At 40.1% G+C, this 22,038-nt stretch overlaps 1 protein-coding gene across 3 annotated transcripts in view; it reads left to right on the plus strand.

Annotated features, from left to right (window-relative positions):
* smchd1 (structural maintenance of chromosomes flexible hinge domain containing 1) overlaps positions 1-22,038 on the plus strand; it is a 41,209-nt gene that overhangs the window by 17,514 nt on the left and 1,657 nt on the right. For all 3 annotated transcript variants that reach the window (XM_026179823.2, XM_026179826.2, XM_026179824.2), the window contains 26 exons: positions 4,387-4,464; positions 4,552-4,671; positions 4,761-4,905; positions 5,050-5,152; positions 5,351-5,423; positions 10,199-10,338; positions 10,528-10,656; positions 10,748-10,972; positions 11,178-11,320; positions 11,423-11,508; positions 11,599-11,717; positions 12,527-12,688; positions 12,781-12,909; positions 13,138-13,217; positions 13,317-13,474; positions 13,596-13,711; positions 14,366-14,427; positions 14,896-14,983; positions 16,826-16,957; positions 17,066-17,221; positions 17,312-17,438; positions 17,937-18,056; positions 18,423-18,508; positions 18,597-18,719; positions 18,809-18,990; positions 21,841-21,950. In XM_026179823.2, the coding sequence (XP_026035608.2) occupies positions 4,387-4,464; positions 4,552-4,671; positions 4,761-4,905; positions 5,050-5,152; positions 5,351-5,423; positions 10,199-10,338; positions 10,528-10,656; positions 10,748-10,972; positions 11,178-11,320; positions 11,423-11,508; positions 11,599-11,717; positions 12,527-12,688; positions 12,781-12,909; positions 13,138-13,217; positions 13,317-13,474; positions 13,596-13,711; positions 14,366-14,427; positions 14,896-14,983; positions 16,826-16,957; positions 17,066-17,221; positions 17,312-17,438; positions 17,937-18,056; positions 18,423-18,508; positions 18,597-18,719; positions 18,809-18,990; positions 21,841-21,950 (3,192 nt within the window). The remainder of the gene's footprint in view (positions 1-4,386; positions 4,465-4,551; positions 4,672-4,760; positions 4,906-5,049; positions 5,153-5,350; positions 5,424-10,198; positions 10,339-10,527; positions 10,657-10,747; positions 10,973-11,177; positions 11,321-11,422; positions 11,509-11,598; positions 11,718-12,526; positions 12,689-12,780; positions 12,910-13,137; positions 13,218-13,316; positions 13,475-13,595; positions 13,712-14,365; positions 14,428-14,895; positions 14,984-16,825; positions 16,958-17,065; positions 17,222-17,311; positions 17,439-17,936; positions 18,057-18,422; positions 18,509-18,596; positions 18,720-18,808; positions 18,991-21,840; positions 21,951-22,038) is intronic.

Genomic DNA, 22,038 nt, shown 5'->3' on the forward strand with positions numbered 1-22,038 from the left:
GCATTACAGAAAAAACACTGAAATGTACACTACAATGGGAAAGTACAAGAGGAAAAAAAGAGACCTCTACTCATGCTGGGCTATGGAGGACAGCATGAGAACAGGAAACAAAAAAACTCCTCTGCACAGAAAGTACATAAATGTCCACAGCACAACATTATAGAGCACGTGACCAGCAACAGGGTTGGGTAGGGGATGAGGAGTAATCCCAGGCAACACAGCAGCCATCCTGCCACTGCGCGGGCCCAGACCCGCCTCGTGTTCCCAGGAGGCAACAAGCATCGAAGGCATTGGAAGGGGAGGGGCGATATGTGAGTGCTTATCAGTGTAAGTGTATGTGTGTGCGTGTCCAGAGTTCAGCTGAGACAGTGTCCTTCACCCTATCAGGCTAAGTAAACAGTCTAGCGGCCAACCCAGGTGGCCTTGCATAGAGTGGGAAGAACAGTCAACACACAGTCATTATCAGGGAGTTTTTGTTCGGCTCCAGCCTGGAGCCCACAGCTGGCGCCGAGGGGGTATCTGCATTATGATGTTGATGTTATTGATTTTTCTTTTATGCGAGCAGCTCATGAGAATTTCAAAGAATTTAACACTCCGACACTGGTCTCTCAATCTCCCATTGGAGAGCCGCGAGCTTCTCCATGATGTTATTAACCTTCAGTTCCGTGGTGTTGTCATTCTTGTGCTCAGAGAGCCGATTCTGAGAACTCACGACTGCAGTGAGCTGTTCCACGATGTAATCCAACTTTCGCTCAGAGGTCTTATTCTGAGCAGACCTCACCTTTATGTAACCCAATATACGCTCAGAGGTGTTATTCTGAGTATTCACGGCAGCTGTAAGCTCCTCCAAGGTCTTAACCATGCTGCACTCAGTGAGCCCATTCTGAGAAGTCGCGCCTCGTCCCATCGTTTCAATCCCAGCGGGCAGCCTTGGGGGGGGGGGGGGGGGGGGGGGTTTGAACAGCCGGTTCCGCTTTCTTAATTCTCCGATAAACCAGGGCCAAGCCAGCTCCGATCAGCAAGAACCCTGTTATCATGGTTCCGAATAGGTAGATATCTTCAGCGTCCTCGATCGACAGTCCCGCCAGGCACACGACCCTCCATTTCTGCCACCCGTCCATCGTGTATCCGGCAGGGAAAGTCCCTCCAGAGCACTCGGGCTCTCCCGAGCCCAGACTTCTCGTTGAGAAAAGGGTGTCAATAGCATTCAGAGACCAGTTGATCAAATCTAGAATTCTCTTTTAGGTTTAGAGAACAGACTGTGAGAGAGTGTTCCAGGGAAAGTAATACACACGAGACAAGACAAGGACACAAGAGGCTAAGCAGGGAAGATAAGGGGAAGGAGGAGAGGAGAAAAAGTTCGACTGCCTTTTGCCGAGAGCCAAACGAGAAGAAAGTCAGAAGTTAACTGGCGAGCTAACTTCCTGCTTCCACCTAAGCATGATATACCATGTTCTGACTGAGAGACTTATTGTAAGAAGATTTTCTACATAATACAATATAATCAAGTGTGCCTTATATTTTATGTGTTCATATATTTCAACATAACCAAGCTTATTGTTAAAGAGAACATGATGCATTCCTTACTTCAATGTGTGTGATGTCAGATAAGCATGATATACAGTGGGGCAAAAAAGTATTTAGTCAGCCATCGATTGTGCAAGTCTCCCCACCTAAAATGATGACAGAGGTCAGTAATTTTCACCAGAGGTACACTTCAACTGTGAGAGACAGAATGTGAAAAAAAAATCCATGAATCCACATGGTAGGATTTGTAAAGAATTTATTCATAAATCAGGGTGGAAAATAAGTATTTGGTCAATAACAAAAATACAACTGAATACTTTGTAACATAACCTTTGTTGGCAATAACAGAGGTCAAACGTTTACTATAGGTCTTCACCAGGTTTGCACACACAGTAGCTGGTATTTTGGCCCATTCCTCCATGCAGATCTTCTCGAGAGCAGTGATGTTTTGGGGCTGTCGCTGAGCAACACGGACTTTCAACTCCCGCCACAGATTTTCTATGGGGTTGAGGTCTGGAGACTGGCTAGGCCACTCCAGGACTTTCAAATGCTTCTTACGGATCCACTCCTTTGTTGCCCGGGCGGTGTGTTTTGGATCATTGTCATGTTGGAAGACCCAGCCTCGTTTCATCTTCAAAGTTCTCACTGATGGAAGGAGGTTTTGGCTCAAAATCTCACGATACATGGCCCCATTCATTCTGTCCTTAACACGGATCAGTCGTCCTGTCCCCTTGGCAGAAAAACAGCCCCATAGCATGATGTTTCCACCCCCATGCTTCACAGTAGGTATGGTGTTCTTGGGATGCAACTCAGTATTCTTCTTCCTCCAAACACGACGAGTTGAGTTTATACCAAAAAGTTCTACTTTGGTTTCATCTGACCACATGACATTCTCCCAGTCCTCTGCTGTATCATCCATGTGCTCTCTGGCAAACTTCAGACGGGCCTGGACATGCACTGGCTTCAGCAGCGGAACACGTCTGGCACTGCGGGATTTGATTCCCTGCCGTTGTAGTGTGTTACTGATGGTGACCTTTGTTACTTTGGTCCCAGCTCTCTGCAGGTCATTCACCAGGTCCCCCCGTGTGGTTCTGGGATCTTTGCTCACCGTTCTCATGATCATTTTGACCCCACGGGATGAGATCTTGCGTGGAGCCCCAGATCGAGGGAGATTATCAGTGGTCTTGTACGTCTTCCATTTTCTGATGATTGCTCCCACAGTTGATTTTTTCACACCAAGCTGCTTGCCTATTGTAGATTCACTCTTCCCAGTCTGGTGCAGCTCTACAATACTTTTCCTGGTGCCCTTCGAAAGCTCTTTGGTCTTGGCCATGGCGGAGTTTGGAGTCTGACTGTTTGAGGCTGTGGACAGGTGTCTTTTATACAGATGATGAGTTCAAACAGGTGCCATTCATACAGGTAACGAGTGGGGGACAGAAAAGCTTCTTACAGAAGACGTTACAGGTCTGTGAGAGCCAGAGATTTTCCTTGTTTGAGGTGACCAAATACTTATTTTCCACCCTGATTTACGAATAAATTCTTTACAAATCCTACCATGTGGATTCATGGATTTTTTTTTTCACATTCTGTCTCTCACAGTTGAAGTGTACCTCTGGTGCAAATTACTGACCTCTGTCATCATTTTAAGTGGGGGAACTTGCACAATCGGTGGCTGACTAAATACTTTTTTGCCCCACTGTACTTCTGTATTGTTATATTTCAGTATGTGTGTGGGTGTGAGGTCAGATAAGCACTGAGTTAACGTCTAACCTCTCCCCGACTGCTTACAGAAGAGGAAGTACTATGTAACTTACTTTCTCCTATAAATAAAGCAAGCAAGCCTGCACTCGATGTGTGTGTCTTCCCAGAGACATTCACCCGTGCGCACGTTTTTAAAACTCTCTGAGTCGGTCTGCAGTGTCTTATTTCTCTTACTTGTGATAGAACAAATGTCTACTCCTGACACTTATAAATGGTACGGAAGTGGAGGAAGCAAGAAGAATGAACTGAGTAAAGTTTGACATATCTGACTGTTTTGTTTTGCTCAATGCGCCTTATAATCTGGTGCGCCTTATGGTCCGAAAAATACGGAACTAGTTGCCTCACAGATGGTCATGTTTTTGGTAGTGTTTGCATGGGTGTCATTTTGTCTGTAAACGAGATAGTCCAAAAAGTTTTGAATGAAATCAGATTCAACTTTGTAGGGATGTAGAGAGTGGTCATGTTAACAATTTATTTACATTAGGTCTTAAACTTAATGATTTATTTGTCAAAAATTGACCAAAAAAAGCCTCATAACTTAGAAACTATGATTCTAACAAGTGTGGTGTGTATTGTCAAAATACTAAAGATTTTAAAGATGTGTCAGAGGTCAGAGGTCAAATGCATGTCACAGCTGACTTCTAAAAGTCAAAGTGGTAATAAAACTATATTGAGCTATTTAAAACTATGTTCTGTACTGGTAGAAAGTTGATTCTGTTAATCTGGACGTATTTTCAGTGGAAGAAACATTTCCTCACACATTCAAGTGACTTCTCCAACCTCATTAACACCAATACATTTGCAGTTACAGATTTAGATCTCACCATCTTACAATACTGTACAATTTATTGTACAATAAACTAAATAATGACAGTAAAGTGTCTTCAATCTTTAATTTTCAGCCCCACATGTTGCCAAAACTACCAAAAAATCTTCAAATTAAATGTGTCATAAAGTGTAAAAAGTCATAATTCTAACTTTTCAGGTTCTCGCCCTTGTTTTGCAGTTGTTCTTTTTTTCAGCCTACTTTCTCTCTGTGTTTGCTCCACCTGTTATAGAATTAAATTATTCTTATTATTTTACCTTTTTCATTTGTAGGTCAAAAGTCAGACAAAGAGCTTGCTGCTTATGTTGCCCCACATTTAGGAAATAATGGTTTCTGGTTCAAAAAAATCGGTGAGTTTCTTTTAATTTTCTTATCCTTCATCTTGGTTGCCCTGACGTTTGTCTGCTGAAAGATCATATTTGAGCCGTTGTTGACAGAGAACCTGACTGAGCTGGGAAAGTACACACTGAATTTGAACACAGTGGTCCATGAAACAAACGCTGTCAGCTTTGGCGGTAGAGCGCTTCCAACGTTCACACTGAAGTTTACCATTAAAGGTGAGGAGAAAGAATGCTGTGTGTTTAGCTAGTGATCATTATTCCCACCATTCTGACCAAACAGACACACTCCTTTGTTCTATTGTCAGAGGGCGATGCAGCAAGCTTTGATATCAGTGCAATGAGCCCCACGCTGCGAGTGGGCGTGCCGTTTGACATTCCTCTGCAGATAAAAGATGGTTATGGCCACTCAACGACCCTCACTTCTAAACTCACACCTGAGCTCAAATGCTGGTGAGTCTCATTAATGCTACTGAATTTTTAAATGCTTGAGAAAAAAAATATGTATGAAAGCCTTTGTGCCTTTATTATGTCACATTTAACAGTGTTGTAACACGGCCATTGTTATTTATTTATTTTTATTTATTTATTTTTTAGTGGTCTGGATCTGAGTTATGGGACATTCTCCAGCAGTGGAACCACATTCACCATCAAAAATGTCAAAGCGAGAGGAAAAGTCCTGAATTACCAGCAATCCAAGGTTAGAACTAATGATTTCTACGCTACGAAAACATAAATTTGCCCGTCACATGGAAGACTGCTTAAAATAAATAAATAAACTACTAATAGTACAGTCATAGTTTTATCAAGAGGTGTAACAACTACTTGAAAGTCAATAGTCAAAAAATTATTAGCTGATTTGGTGATTTATTTTTATGTGCTTTGTTTGCATTTTCAGAGCTATGACCTGGAAGTGACCCTGCCTGGCCTGAAACAACACACTAAGTCCATCAAGATCAGTCTTCTTCCTGGTAACCCCTCATTTATTTATGATTTTTGAACAGTTTGTGTACTGGTTTCTCATGTGCATTATGTCCTTTCAGAAATCTTGATTGTTAAATGCTTAAATCACACTATAATAATCGTAGAATATAGAAGATTTATGTTTCCTATCTGCTCCTGGACGACTGGACCAATCTTGATGAGACTGTGCAAACAACAACGACGTAGGGATTCGAAGATCAGTTTTGGTTGAGCATCATCTTCTTTTGAGACACTTTATGAAACAACTGGATTCATCCTTGGCACTTAAACGTTGATAATTATATTTAAATAATTTATTTTCATGTCTAGTTCACTTATCCATTGCTAAGGTTTTGGCAAAAAATCAATCTTGTTGACAGCATTTGAAGTATGCTTCAAGTGTATACTCGCTTGATCAGAAGTGATTGCTTGGATGAGGAAAAAAGATATATAAATACAGTTTAAAAGTGTAAGTAACACATTTAACTAAAGTCAAGCATCTGATGCTTCCAACAGTCGTACTCATCCCTGCTGCCAATTTAGAATAACCACTGAAAGCAAGCACAAAGCCAGAGTACCTGGAGATGGTTGGATTCTTGCTCTGAGGCAGTAGTGCTAACCACCACATCACAGTGCAGCCCTAGTTGTCTTAATGCCTCACAGGCATTCACACTATTGAGTTCCTCTTTCTCTTTATTCTTTATACTTTATTCTAGTTGCTCCATGCTTCTTCACCGTGGAACTACTTTCACAGTTTTTGTGCGATTTTAACCGTTCAAATTTTAAACTATTCTGCTATTTCTGCTAATGCTGACTATGACTTTTGGTGCTCATAACTTCTATACTTTTTGAGATATTAAATGTTTTATGCAATTTTTTGGTCCCATTGAAATGAATGGACCACATTATCAGTGTGGTCACTGATTTTGCTTGCTGAGGTGAGCTGTGTTTTAGCTCAGTGAGATGAGCAGCTGTTTTCAGAGCGGGAGGCCCGGGTTCAAATCCTGCTTATGGCAACATTTTTTTTCAGTTAACAGTTAAACTTTTTTTTTTAAACTCTTTTTAACACAAATTACAGCTTCTTCTAGCCGCCTTGAGACCAGGAGGCCCGGGTTCAAACTAGAGGTCTGCATTCCCGCGGCTGTCCCGCGGGAGCCGCGGGACCCGACCAGATTTCTTGCGGCGCGGGAATAAATTTCCAAATAAAATGCGGTAGCGGTCGGTAACTCTGGTGTAATTTGAACGGGAGCGGGCGGTCTGAAAATATAGCGTGCCCGACATTTTTTCGGAACAGCATATCTGTGATTTCCTCATTCTAATTGACGCCTGTTACACGCACTGAGCGCATGGATCAGTGCTTTTTGCAGTAGGCCACAATGCTGTATTCGTTTTTATTTATTTTATTTTTGCAACACGTTTTCCATGTTAAAAGATAAATGTTGCATGTTGACAGATAAATGCATCTTGTTTAAGAAAAATAAATACAATCATTGCACAACCTGCAGTTTTATCTGTTATCTCTATTTTTTGGTGGTACCCCATTTAAATGTGAGATTTTGGAAACCAGATCTAAATTTAGCGGGAACGGTCGGGTCGGGTAGAAAATTATTCTAAGCGGGCAGCGGGTGAACAAAGACTGAATATACAGCGGGAGCGGTCGGGTGCGGTACAAAACCTTGCGGGAGCGGGCGGGAGCGGGACTAAAAAAACATTCCCGCGCAGACCTCTAGTTCAAACCCCGCTCATGGCACCATTTGTTCTCAGAAGACAGTCAAACTTTTTCACCTCTCTTCAGTACAAATTTCAGCTTCATGCATTCTCAATCATCCAGGAAAGTAAATCTCTAAAAAGTTGATTCTGTTCATCTGGACGCAGCGTTTTGTGGGAGAAACGTTTCGTCACTCATCCAAGTGACTTCTGAGACTGAAGAAGTCACTTGGATGAGTGACGAAACGTTTCTCCCACAAAACGCTGCGTCCAGATGAACAGAATCAACTTTTTGGAGAAATTTCAGCTTCTTTACCCCTTTTCAGCAGAATTTGCAGTTTTTCACTTCTTTTCAGTAAAAATTTCTGCTTCTTCACCTGTTTTTTGGCAGAATTTTCAGTTTCTTCACCTCCTTTCAGCACATAGTTTTACTTCTTCTGTTGTTTTCAGCAGATTCCAGGCATTCACACTGCATTTTCGCAGGCAATGCAACTTTTTCTAGTTTCAGTTTCAGTTTGTCATATGCAAGTTAGCACAGGGTCAACATGTCAATAAAATGTGTTTGAGGAGCAGAAGACAAGTCACTCAGCAGTATAGTACAGTAAAAAATATTACAAATATTAACAGACTAAATATATTATATATATACAGTGGTACCTCGCTATAACGTGGTCTCGCTGTTTCGCAGATTTTTGTGTGTGCAATTTTGCATGGTTTTTTTGTTTGTTTGTTTGTTTGTTTTTTACAGCGAATTATTTTCTGCATTCTGGTTGGCTGTAGACCATTGTCAATCAATCTTGTGCAGTGTCTCCTGTAGAGTACAGAATGCATTCAGCTTGTCAAATTTATCTAAATCTTCCATCGCTAGCAGTGTGACTCTTTTCTGCCTGTCGCAGGAAGGTGTATAAAGTGTGTAGTGAGGGGTTTTACAGCCATAAAACATCTATAATAAATAATAATTGTAAAAAATAGGTGAAATCTGCGAAGTAGCTAACTATCGTGGGCTATTTTTAGAATGTAACTACCGCAATAAACAAGGGACCGCTGTAAATATATATACACACTTATATAAATAAAGAAATCTTAAATAGAAATGTGACCGTTGACATGTATTGAGGGGTGGGGGCAAATGGGATATTGCACATGGGATAAATTGATAGGAGTGAGCAGCAGTACAAGATTTTAGAGTGGCAGTTAGTGCAGTATTGCACGGAGTAAGGGTTTTTATTTTTATTTAAATACTAATAAAAATGGAGTGACCAGTGTAGAGTGTAGTATGTACTTGTGAAACTGTAGGACAGCTTCTGTGTGCATCCTGTGAAGTGTGGTGTGTTAAAACTGTTTTTGAGTCTTGTGCTCCCAGCAGACAGACTCCTGTAACGTCTGGCAGATGGTAACAAGGAGAACAGCTGATGTGCTGGGTGGCTGTGGTCCTTGATGATGCTGTGTGCTTTTTGGTTGCACCGCTGAAGATAAATGTCCTGAATGGCAGGAAGCCTCATGCCAATGATGTGCTCTGCTGCTTTCACCACCCTCTGTAGTGATTTGCCGCTGCTGGCAGAGCAGCTTCCATACCAAACTGTAATGTAGCTCGTCAGCAAGCTCTCGATCGCACTTCTGTAGAAATTTCAGGTGATGTTTGATAGGTTTGTAGCATAAACCTATTCGCTGGAACGTTAAGGACAATCTGCTACGCAGCAAAAAGCAAGACACAAGGCACCAAAGTTCTCTGGTTTACTCATGCATGAGGGAGACCTGGCTGGGGCCGAGTGTCGTTCCACCACTTGACCACCGTCAGACTCTCAGCCAGGTCCCCCATAGCACTCCTTTTATTGTGGTTACATGAATATGCATAGGGTCATTAACATATAACATCTTACATAGGTATACATGTGAACAAAGAATACTGTGTGTGTGTGTGTGTGTGTGTGTGTGTGTGTGTGTGTGTGTGTGTGTGTGTGTGTGTGTGTGTGTGTGTGGGGTCAAGGTGTGACCCTGTGAAGACTCCCCAAAGCTGGTGCCAGGACTTCTGAACAAAAGGCTCTTATACTTAAAGAAATATACGTGTGTTTGCTAAACCATATATCAGCAAGAGAAGATACGACCTCTCCTAGGAGGTGTGATCTACGCCGGAACACTCTGTAGAGGGAGTGAACGCACTCCCCCTTCATGCTACACAGAGCTGTTACAGACCTCCTAGGATGAGACATTCTTTCAATCTAAAAATGATTATACACCTCTAAGCATATATGGTTAAATATTTCTAAATACAAATGACAGTAACAAAATCTAAACCCATCAATGTTGGCATTCATGCCAAACTTCCTCAGCTTCCTCAGAAAGTAGAGTCACTGGCGAGCTTTCCTGATTGCAGTGTCTGTGTGAAGGGTCCAGGAGAGATCCTCGGTGATGTTAGCCTCAGCCTCACTGTCCCATTTGTAGATGTCCCTGGAAACTGTTTTTTCCTATTGTAAGTCTTTGTCTGTATGCAGGCAGCAGCAGTATGGAACAATGGCCTGTCTTGCCAAAAGCTGGGTGGGGAGGGGTTTGTAGCAGTCCTTGAATGGAGTGTAGCAATGATCCAGTATTTGATCACCTCTTGTAGGGAAGGAGATGTTGGCAGTATTTACGGAGAACTTTCTTCATGTTGGCTCTGTTGAAGCGCAATAAAGACAGCTTCAGGATTTTTTTTCTCAAGTCCAATAATGACGTCATACAGTTGGTCCATAGTCATAGGCCAACTGTATGACGTAAACAGCTGAAAGGTGAACTGAAGTTCCTTGGGAGGTAAAAAGATCTAACTTTGATGGTGTGCAGCTCGTGGCTCTGAGAGCAGTACATTAGCAGTAGATACACTGATTGAGTTTTAAACCTCTGATCAGACGTCTGCCATCAAAACCATTTAGGATTAAAAAAAAGTGTCCCCAGGAGACTTTGTAGCTTCACTGTAAAGGTAACAGATGTCATTTAGCTGTGGTTCAAATGATAATCTGTTGGCTGCTAACATTAAGACAAGGTAAATTAGATTTTTGTCTTATTTTTCTTAAAGATTCCCTGATTTTGTGTTGTTTTTCAGGTATCCCAAATTCCCTCCACGTCAAACCGGAGGAAACGTCAATCGATGTGGAGAACGGAGACCAGGTCACGTTTCATGTCGAAGTTCACGACGAGGCTGGAAATATCACCGCTAACCCCAAACAGATCGTCCGCTGCGAGGTACAAACATGGATTTGTTCGGAAGTCACAGGTGCCTCTGTGAAAACATAGAAAACTGTATTTATTGAAAGACCATAATGAGCTGTTTATATATGTTGGTCTATTTGTTTTCAGTGGTGTCTTGTTTCTGTCTGTAAGGCAAAAAACTACGCAGGCTGAATCTTTTTGTTTTTGTTCAAACATTTCCAGGTTAAAGGTTTCCCCCCGGTGGTTACTGATTGCAGCAGCACCGGTGCTGGCCAGCTTGTGACAAAGCCCATTAACCTGAAAATAATGAAAGGAGAGCAACAAGAGCTCAAAGCTCAATTTGTGATGCCTGTGAGTTAGAAAAAAAAGAATTCTTCTGCTCAGAAGAAAATTTCCAAGTATGTAGCTTGTTTGCAGTGTCTCTCTCCTCTTTTCATTCTAGAGTTACAAAAACATACCGCTGGTCATGAAGGAGCTGAGGGTGCTGCCCAGCACAAGGGTCTCTGTGATGGAGCTGTACAGTCAGGACAATGAGAATCTGGTGCTGAGGAACAGTGAAAAGATCGAATGGATAGCCGGCGGACTGCTAGACAACTTATTCTACAAGCTGTATGATGAAGCTGGCAGGGAGGTACTGCTCACTGCTGAAATAGCCTCCATGATCAAGGTGTGTAATGTGCAAACATTGCGGTTTACTCTTGTAATAGATTTTTAAGTAGGTGTTAGATTTTGTAAATGAAAAAACAATTATATATATTTTATTTTTATTTTTTACCCTTGCGAAAGAATTCTAGGATTTTAAAAAAAAAAGACTTGTATGAGCCATTCTGTTTTAACACTTCTTAGCTTGATGTTAACTTTTCACTGTGAAGGTTAACTGGACAGGAGATGTCTTTCTGGAAGATCTGGTCAAGGGGAAGCTGCCGGATTTACAGGTACCTAAACGGGTGGGAGAGCAGCGCTTCTACCAGGTCTCCTATCAGGACCAGAGTGTGTCCGTCTCCTTCACTATCGTGTAAGCCATGAATCTATAATCAAAGCTTTGATTCAGTGTTTTCATTTGATACGGTCTGCACACTGATGTGTGAAGATATAAAGTCCCCTCTTTTGTTTGTAGACCTCGTCCAGATGAACCAGAGCGTCTAAAAGTAGCTTTACCCCAAACCACAGTGAAGCTTGGTGAGATCCTCTCCGGAAACATTAGTGAGTATAAATCTGATCATTTACAATTAATCACATTTTTAAAATTCACGGTTGCATCCTATATTACTCAGAATAACTTTCTTTGCACAGGCTTGGAGCTTGTGGACCAGTATGACAATTTAACCAAGACGCTTACCCCCACCTGTTTGAACCACATAAAAGTGGAAGCTGAGGGGCTGGACAAATCAGCCATCACATTTAAATGGCAGGTGGGACCAGAGCCATGTGCATTTAAGACAAAAGTTGACTCAAATATTAGTTAAATCAAATCAAATTTGCACTAATGCAATCTTAATATTATCTGAGCAAACAAAGCTCCCTTTATTATGTGTTTTTGGTGAGCTAAGGGTATACATGTGTGCATTTGCCCTTTCACCTGCCCTATGACCACTATAAATCTACTGAATCCTCCTCCCTACCAATAAAAAAAAGCCTGCTTTTGTTAAAATAGCAAGGTCATATTATTGGAATTCCACAGATAATGAACCCTCCCTTACCAAGGAGACAAAACATTTTTCTACACTCCGTAGATGACACGAAAAGCTTTTGTCTTTGTGGTCAAAGTTCACTAAAATGGTAACAAAGTCGATGTTATTTTATATGACCGAGATGGTTTTGACCTTCATAAATTCAGAGATGGTGCCACAAAGCTGCTGATTCAGATTACAGCTGAAGGAGAGCAGGACATGTAAAGATAATGTTGCTTTTAGAAGAGGTTAATGAACTCTTGAAGGAACCAAGCTGTGTGCTATAAAATTTGTACTTAAAGTGCTCACAATTTATCCTGCATTTTACCACTATAGTTACTATTTTACTATAGTGGTAAAATAGTAACTGGCACCCGTGTAAATACTGTATGTGGTTCATGTGTGAACTGTATTTGTATTTGTCTAACACAGTACTGTAAGAAGATGATGAAGAGAAAATTCAGTAACTTCTTTATTGAATAATGAGCAGGCCAGATGTGGTGATTGTGATGATCTAAGCTGATAAATCTCACGGCTCTGTATTGTACCAGGACAGCAGCTGTGCTGCCATGGTGACGGGAATTCGTTTCCAATCAGGGTCTCTCGGCCCCCGAGAACTGTCTTTCAGCTACTCTGACTTTGTGGAGCATGTCAGTATTAAAGTGACCGCAGGACTCCCTGCTCAGCTTAAGCTCATCAGCGAACCGGAGCAGGTAAAAAAATAAAAGATTCTTAATTTAATTTCTTTTTGGAGACAAACTAAAGGTATAGCTCATCCTTTTCTGTTTTTTTTTTTTTTTTTCAGCCTTTGCAGGTGTTAAATGATCACGGCATCTCCAAACCATTTGTCGTCCAGCTGTGTGATGAGTGGGGAAACCCTTCTCCAGACCAGAGGGTTGTAGTGGACATAAAGACTTCACCTCCAGGACTGACGGTTAGCTTGAAAATCAACACAATCAAAGAAAGCACCATGTAGTCCTGTGAAAAATGAAGTACAGTAGCTGTAGAGTAACAGCTTAGCTTAGACCAGCTTTTATAGGGGTGGTCACACTTGCTGCTGATCACTTAGTCAGGTTTATTGGTTTGGCAACATCTGGCTGCTGTAGCAGCTGTATGGAATCTATACAATGATCTAATAGGAAAGGTCTTGTTATTGTTTCAGGTGAAAACCAATGTTACTTCACAACCTGTGAACGCAGAAGGAAAAGCCTTTTTCATTGTTAATGGTTTGAGCGGGCCGAAGTAAGTAAAATTATATTTGTCGTAATACAGCATCAGTCTTGATGTTTCCACTACTGTAAAGTCACTAGTGGAAGTGTTGATAGCCTGTTCTTCCTCTAGGGGGTACTATCAGCTGCAGTTTAAAGGCTCCTTCAACAAAAAACCCATCCCTGGTCCATCAGTGAGCCTCACTGTCCTCCCTGATCCCAAAAAACCAGTCAGCCTATCAGTGGAGTATGACACCAGTGTCAAGTTTTTTGCTGGAAGCAAATTCCCAGGTTTGCATTTGTTTTTCTCTCTCCTTCCTTTAAAAAATGTTTCATTAATTCATTTATTTGTATTTTGATCAGTTTAATCTCTGTTCAGCCAAACTAAGGGAAGGTCTTTGTTTCTCTTCAGTTTTCTCAGTGACTGTGGTGTCTGATGAGGGAAGTCCAATTACTACTTTTAACCCAGCTGCTGTGTCCATGTTCATATGGGATGGGGTATCTTCAGGGAAAAAGCCTCCAGAAAGAGTGAGTGACTAAAACTCAAGAGTCTCCTTGATATACAGTGGTTCCTTGTTTATTGCAGGAGTTTTGTTCTAAAAATAACCCGACAGGTAAAATCTGTGAAGTAGCCAACTTTATTTTTTACTATTATTATAGGTGTTTTAAATAAGGCTGTAAAACCCCTCACTACACACTTTATACACTTTTCTCAGACGGTGACTTTGACAATGCAAATCATTTCGTTGACATTGTTGTGTTTGTTGGGGAAAAACTGTTCCAGTTTAAATATACAGCATACATCTTTAATGACTTGTGCACCCAATTCTTGGGTTTTTAAGTTTGAAGTGTGGATTGTCTGGAATCCACAGAGGGTCAAAATTTCACATATATACATATACTCACTTAAATCTATTAATAAGTGATACTGAAGATTGCACAGTGTCTTTAAATTGGAAAAAGCCAAGTGTATTAACATTAGTGATAATGATTGACTGTAGTTGTTAGTTTCTCTGTTAATATAAAAAAGATTTGTTCAACACAACTCATTAGATTGACCAATACCAGGAAAACTAAAAAGGAGAATTGTAGATTTATGCAAGTAGAGGAGTTCTTTTTTTTCCTATCGTAAACTTTTCTCTTAAAATAATATTTATTTATTTTTCAATATTTCTTGTGTAGGCCATTGAGCTGAAGTGTAATAAACCCACGAAAAATGAAAAGAATGACTGTTTTCACTTCAGGTAAGATAATTTTCACTTCTGTTTCTATTTTGTTTGGCTTGGTGACAGATGTTTTAAAGCATAGCTTTTATATTAATATTATTAAGTTACTTCAAGCAGCTAGTTAGCTTAGCTTAGCTTCCACAAAGCCTTAAAACGGAGGAAACGGCTAGAGTGACCTAGTACCAACATAGGCAACAAATTCATGTTAACTAGTGAGTTTTAGAGCTGCTGGTACTGTAAAAATGTTTTATATGTAAAGTCAAACTAATGGTTTCTCATGGTTTCCAGTCTTTGTGCTATGCTAACCAATGCTAAGCTAATCACTTGCATAAGGTAGTTTCAAATTTATAGTATGCAAGGGGTCCTGTCATTTTAGCTGACTCAATAAAACAGCATGTAAGATGATTTTCCAGAGTGTAGGTTTGTGTTAGAATAATGGTGATGATAATAGCTGAAAAAAATAATGGACCGCGCGTTTCTTTGCAGAGACAAAGACATCCCAGAGGAAGCTAGAAGGCACACCATACAGTTTTCTCTTCGTATTGACAAAAAAGACGTTCTCTACAGCAATCAGGTTGGTTTTAATACATAATAAAAAACACAAAACATTTTTAACACGTTCATATTTTGTTTTCAAACCCTCATAAAGCGTATTAAGCCACCCTCCAGATACTCATTATTTGTACCTACAGTGGTATGCAAAAGTTTGGGCACCCCTGATAATTTTCATGATTTTTCTTTATAAGTCATTGGTTGTTTGGATCAATTTTGAATCAGTTTCATTTCAATATATCATATAGCAGACAAACACAATGATATTTGAGAAGTGAAATGAAGTTTATAGGATTTACAGAAAGTGTGAAATAGTTACCTAAACAAAATTAGGCAGGTGTCTGGGCACCCCAATAGAAAAATTACATCAATATTTAGTAGATCCTACTTTTGCAGAAATAACAGCCGCTAAACGCTTCCTATAGCTTCCCATGAAAGTCTGGATTCTGGTTGAAGGTGGAGACAAAACATCTCCAGTTCAGTCAGGTTTGATGGTTTCCGAGCATGGACAGCCCGCTTTAAGTCACACCATAATATATCAGTATTAATCAGGTCTGGGGACTGAGATGGTCATTCCAGAATGTTGTACTTGTTCCTCTGCATGAATGCCTTAGTGGGTTTTGAACAGTGTTTTGGGTCGTTGTCTTGTTGAAATATCCAGCCCTGGTGCAACTTCAACTTTGTCACTGATTCTTGAACATTGTTCTCAAGAATCTGCTAATATTGACTTGGATACCATGCAACCCTCAACTGTAACAAGTTTCCCAGTACCTGCACTGGCCACACAGCCCCACAGCATGGTGGAACCACCACCATACTTTACTGTAGGTAGCAGGTGTTTTTCTTGGAATGCTGTGTTCTTTTTCCTCCATCCATAACACCCCTTGTTATGCCCAAATAACTCAATTATAGTTTGATCAGTCCACAGCATCTTATTCCAAAATGAAGCTGGCTTGTCCAAATGTGTTTTAGCATACCTCAAGCAACTCTGTTTGTGCACAGAAATGGCTTCTTCTGCATTACTCTCCCATACAACATCTCCTTGTGCAAAGTGCGCTGAATAGTTGAACATTGCACAGTGACACCATCTGCAGCAAGATGATGTTGCAGGTCTTTGGAGCTGGTCTGTGCGTTGACTGTGACTGTTCCCATCCTTCGCCTCTGCTTATCTAAGATTTTTCTTGACCTGCCACTTCGGGCCTTAACTAGAACTGAGCCTGTGGTCTTCCATTTCCTCAATATGTTCCTCACAGTGGAAACTGACAGCTGAAATCTCTGAGATAGCTTTTTGTATCCTTCAACCTAAACCATGATGTTGAACAATCTTTGTTTTCAGGTCATTTGAGAGTTGTTTTGAGGCTCCCATGTTGCCCCTCTTCAGAGAGGATGCAAAGAGGGGAAAAACTTGCAATTGGTCACCTTAAATAATACCTTTTCATGATTAGATTCACCTGTGTATGTAGGGTCAGGGGTCAGTAAGCTTACCAAACAAATTTTATGTTCCAATAATTAGTCCTAAAGGTATTCAAATCAATTAAAAGACAATGGTGCCCAAATTTACGCACCTACCCAATTTTGTTTAAGTAACTATTGCACACTTTTTGTAAATCCTATAAACTTCATTTCACTTCTCAAATATCATTGTGTTCGTCTGCTATATGATATATTTAAATGAAATTGCTGATCCAAACAACCAATGATTTGTGAAGAAAAAATCATGACAATTATCAGGGTGCACAATCTTTTGCATACCACTGTATTTTACTGGAGAGTAGTTGGTCATTGAGCTGTTGCAGGGCTGTAGAGCTGTTGCGTTACTCACTGACAGAATTGACTGACCTCAGTGCTGCTTCCCATCTTTTAGATTCGTATAGATGTGGTGGCCAATCAGCCTGTTAAACTGGGACCTGTCTCTCAGACTACAACCCCAGTTGTTTCCTACAGCGAGGACATTGCCAGCCGAACCTTGGTTGAGAATATGACACTGAGGATAATGGTAAGCTATTTATTTATTTATTGTAAAATAGCAGAGGCAGGCTTCACTTTTCACTGACATAAATAAACTTTGCAGTCATAGTGAGTGAATTTCCATGGTTGATTCCAGGATTTGTATGGCAACCCAGCGGGGCAGGACCTGGGAGGGAAGGTGATCATCACTATAAAGTCCTCAGATGGAGAGAGAAACAAAAGCTTCCCTCTTTTTGAAAGAGGAGCCAGCAGCCTTGCAATTAACTTAGTTGAGGGCAAGGCCCACATCCCTGTGAGTAACCATTCTTCACAGGACCAGCTTTTGTTTTGGAATTTAAGGGCCCCTCAGGGCTTATGATAATTGTTCACTTGCTCTCCTCAGAGGCTGGCTATCAGGGAGAATAGCCCCGGTGACAATAGCAGCACCTACATCCTTGTTTTCAAACCTGAAGTGTCTGTCCATCTCATAACCCTGACTGCTTTTGAGCTCCCCTTCCTTTTTTACAATGGTATGGAAAAACTGAGTGGTAAATGCTATTACGTGCAGCTTAAGATTTCTGAAAAATTAAAGCATTACTTTAATTTTTTTGTTTTTATACATTTTGTTTTGTTTTTGTTTTTACAAAATTCACTAATACATGTCTTTTAAACTTTTTTCTTTCCTTTTTTTACTACACGTGAACATATAATGAAGGACTGTGGGGTGACTTTAGATTCGGACTTGTTGAAGAAGTATCTGCATGCTTTTAGCTGGAAGCTCTAACAAAAGAAATCTCTGTATTACAATATATTAAACTATTTATCAGATCTAATCATTCCAGCCCACTTTGATCACTAACTGTGAGCCAAAAAACTGAAATGCTATTTAAAGCTATTATACTTAAGAGTAGTATTAATAATAGTATTACTACTGTTACACTACTATAGTACTATTGCTTAGATTTGCCTTCTGACAATTCACTGTTAATTGATAAACAATTAATTCTTCTTTTTTTTCTCCATTTTAGACTCACAAAACCAGCAAAAAATGTCTGAACTGACCAGGAAAAAAGATGAGCTCAGCAGTGCTATTGAGAAATATAACGAAACATTGCGTACATACAAGGAGCTCCTTGACTTGCTGACGGGTAAGATGTACTGTGTGCTGTTTGTATGTTGAACCAGGTCTCATCTGAAATATCCTTGTTCTAGTTTTTTTTTCCTAGACTTCATTGTTTGTTGATCTCTGCCTTGACATGCAACAGTGATTAGTGTTTAAAGACTGTAGGTTGTGTTAGTAGGTCGTGTGGATAAGCTGTAAACAAACGGCTCATTTTGGGATTAATGAAGTTACCTGAATCTGAATAATCTCTTGTCAGTGCAAATGGATATAGCTACAGAAATAATACTTTTAAACCACTGACTTTGATATAGTCTTAAATCTGTAATTTATCTGGGTTTTCCTCCCATACGTGATTAAAATTGTCTGCTAATGAAAATATTTTTCCCCTTAGAATCTTGCCTGATTGCCAGTAAGAAAGAGACTGATTTTAAAAACGAGCTGCGCCAGAGGAAAGTGACAATCCCTCATCCCATATCTGTAAGTTATTATGTCCATCCACACTCAGCTTTTTTTCCTTTTTCTTTTTTAAACTGAACTGGAAATCACATTTCTTATGTATCTGTAGGCACAACATATTGATACACTAATAAAAAAGAAGACTACTGAAGCAGAAGCAATTCAGAAAGTGTCCCGACGAGTTTTCTCCGTCCGTGACAACTTTAGGGGACAGGCAGATGTTTTGGGAATGGTAACTTTCTTTTTTTCTTTTAAAGATTCAGTACTTGTTTTGAGATGAATTTTCTGGAGATGTGTTTATCCTCTAATTTTTGAATGCAGGTTGGCCACCTGGCTCTCGTGCAGGATGATGCCGCTGCGTGGGTCATCTCCTGGCACATCAGAGGTGATATGGACTGTGTCATCACCAAAACAACAGAAGCAGCACAGCAGATCTATCGTGACACGCAGGGCAGGCAGCAGGTCATGGCCCTCGACAGCGTGCTTGTGCCACCAGGAAAAAGGTACGTGGAAGATGTATTTTATTAGTGTTGGCGTCTAACTGACGTGTGATGAAGATGTATGTGTCCTTTTATTAAAGTCTTTCCTTTTAAGCCCTTTCCTTCCCAAAGTCTCTCAAAAACAGTAATTTAGAGCTCTTGTGGCAGCTCCATTTTGAACAGGCTGCCTGAAAGTCAGCTAGAATAATGTCGAACTATATCAATGTATGCTTTGAACCTTGGGAGTCTGGAAATACGTTTTCCTCCAAAATAGCCACATTTAGTGTACAGTGTAACACTCTGTAAACACAGGTGGTCTCTCACTTTAGTTTGCTGTAAAAATAATGGTGACTGTAATTATTAGCACATATAAGACTCCATCCTGCTGCTCTTTGTTGGGGCTGTTTGGACACTAATGAGATTTACTTAACGACCAGCTGCTGCAGGTTATTGTCAGTTTTTGCAAAGCTAGTGATTTAAGGGCACATCCCTCTTTTATAAGACTTTTAGTTTTTGTATTTTTTCTAACTTTAAATGCGTTTATTTTGTATTCTGATTTGATTTTTATTGTAAAAAAATTTTAAAATCTGATGTCTGTTTCTGTTTGAGCTGCAGGTAAAAGTTTCTTTCACTGTTAAAATCATTTTAATATAATGAAAATCTTTGTCTCTTAATGTGAGGATGAAAGCCTTTGTTTGCTTTTGGAGACACGGGGGAGGAAAAAAGTAAAGCATCAGAGATGAGAAGCTGAATCTGGGGCGTGTTTGACATAAAGCACTTTGCAAAAAACTTGAGACATCCTTCATTTCTGTTTGTTTTTTGTTTTGTTTTTAAATAATTTTCAGTCCAGTCCTTATACCAAACCCTTTTCACTGGTTTGGTATAAGGTATTTGGTATTTGGTATTTTTTTGTTTGTTAAGCCACTAAACAGTCTATAACTCATTCAGGAATCCTAAGTCAAGGAATGAGGCTGTGTTGTGATGACACATAACAGACAACTTAGCAAAGAACTGATTTAAATTGTATCTTTAGCAACTTTGTTACTAACAGCCTGTCACATAAAACCACATCATTTTTTTCCATTTCTTTAGCTGAATATATGACAAATGCCAAAGATAACACAGTTTGACAGACAAAATTGTGTTTTTGCACCAACAACTTGATTCCCAAAGCGCTATTAGTCAAAAACTTGGCAGATCTCGCTGGTGTGCAGTGACTCTTTGTGGAGAACAAAAAAGAAGGCATGTCTGTAAAGACAGGACAGCAGGGTAACAGTATCTGAACATCATGCACTTAAGAAATAGGAAAAAAAATCCAGAAAAGATCTGAGACAGGACTTGAGAGATGCATCTGGTCCTCGGTTGATCCTCTGCGATTCACTAAAGCCTCATCAAAAATGGTCTAAGTAGACGGATGGCTTTCAAGAAGCTATTTTTAAAGAAGGAAAACTGGGAGAAATGGCTGAGGTACGCCAAAGTTACTTCCAATCATTGTCAATATGTACAAGGAGTTCAAGAGAGGGATACAACAGCGAGTGTCTACGGACATCTGTAAAACATGGCCGAGGCTCTGTCGTAATTTGGGGTCGCATTATGTTGGAGATCTTATCAATTGATGGAATTACTGATTGACACACTGTCAATGCAGCAAAAGAACTTCCCCAGAGCCTGGGCATCAATATTATTGAAGAAGTCTGGGATCATCTTGATGGAGCACAGAACGAAAGGCAGCCAACATCCAAGGAGTAGCTTTGAATGTCCTTCAAGAAGCCTGGAGAACTGTTCATGAAGACATGCCAAAAATTGACTGTCAAGCTCGTTAGTGTTGTACAGAATGAGCTGTTTGTCTTGTGTGCTATATTTCCTTGTATGTTTCCACATGTTTCAGTTAATCATGGCACCCATTTCCCATTGTCCAAGCAAAGGATGGAGAAATTAGGAGTTCCTCAAGGCTTCTTCACAGTGTTGTATTCAGGCACTGTATTCTTTTTCTCGTTACTTTGTTTGGCATATTTACAGAAAAGGAGACCTCACATGTAAGAATCACTAGTTTCTGTGTTTTCATTGCTGCTACAGTTCACCCCCCTTAAGAGAAACAGTTTTCTTGATTTTTAGTTGGAAACTGTTTCTCTGCTCATACTGAGTATTAGTGCTTTAGTTGCTTCTGAGAGAAAGAATATTGAATACACAGTATATTATGGGTTATTGATCTAATTTACTATTTTAACAGTTATTTTTTTATAAAGTCAGCAGTGCTAAAAACCCTGCAGTGCTCCCTGCAGTACTATTACTTCTAAGTGTAGTCCCCCCACATGAATAACATAAATCTATATTAGTCATTGTTTCAGCACTAATTTAGAATGCAACAGTAAAGCTGTTTACACTTAATTATCAGTCAATTAATTATGTAATTATAAGTAATCAATTATGTAATGTGCAAGTTTTTTAACACATTTTCGTCTTTCTTTTATCAAAGTGAAGCGACTGCTGAATTTAAGATGAAGTCAACATCACACTAGAAACTGTCATGTCTGTTCTGCAAAATACTGAAAAAAAGACACAAATCCAAACAGCTGATTGACTAATCTATCATCGGATGTCTTAATGGTTACTAAAGTTAATCTAAAACACCTTCTGAAGGTCTGCAGACATTTTTTCCAGATCATAAAGAAATGATGTTGATCAGCTGGAAGGACACACAAAAACAAATTCTGACATGAAATGGAAACGATCCACATAAACTGAATGTGTGCTACACATGAACTGTAGCAACGCAGTGTTCATTTATGCAAAGAGAAATGATCGTGCGTGGTTTGATGTTGCCTTTACGTTTGGAGCAAAGTGTCATGGTGTTGTGATTTGAATTGCTTACAGACCGCTGCCACACATAAGAAATGGCTACCCGCTCTTTGAACCCCATGGGAACCCGGTGTACGCCAGAGAGCTGCTGATATACCCCTGTGATCCAGAGAGCTGTGACATCGGTGAGCTGCCTTAAATGGATTTCCCCTGCTCAGCGTAACGCTGCCTGTTTGTTTGGTTATTGCAGATTTGAAGTAAGACTCTGGCGTT

The sequence above is a fragment of the Astatotilapia calliptera genome, chromosome 9, assembly GCF_964374335.1.
Source record: "Astatotilapia calliptera chromosome 9, fAstCal68.1, whole genome shotgun sequence".
NCBI lineage: Eukaryota > Metazoa > Chordata > Actinopteri > Cichliformes > Cichlidae > Astatotilapia > Astatotilapia calliptera.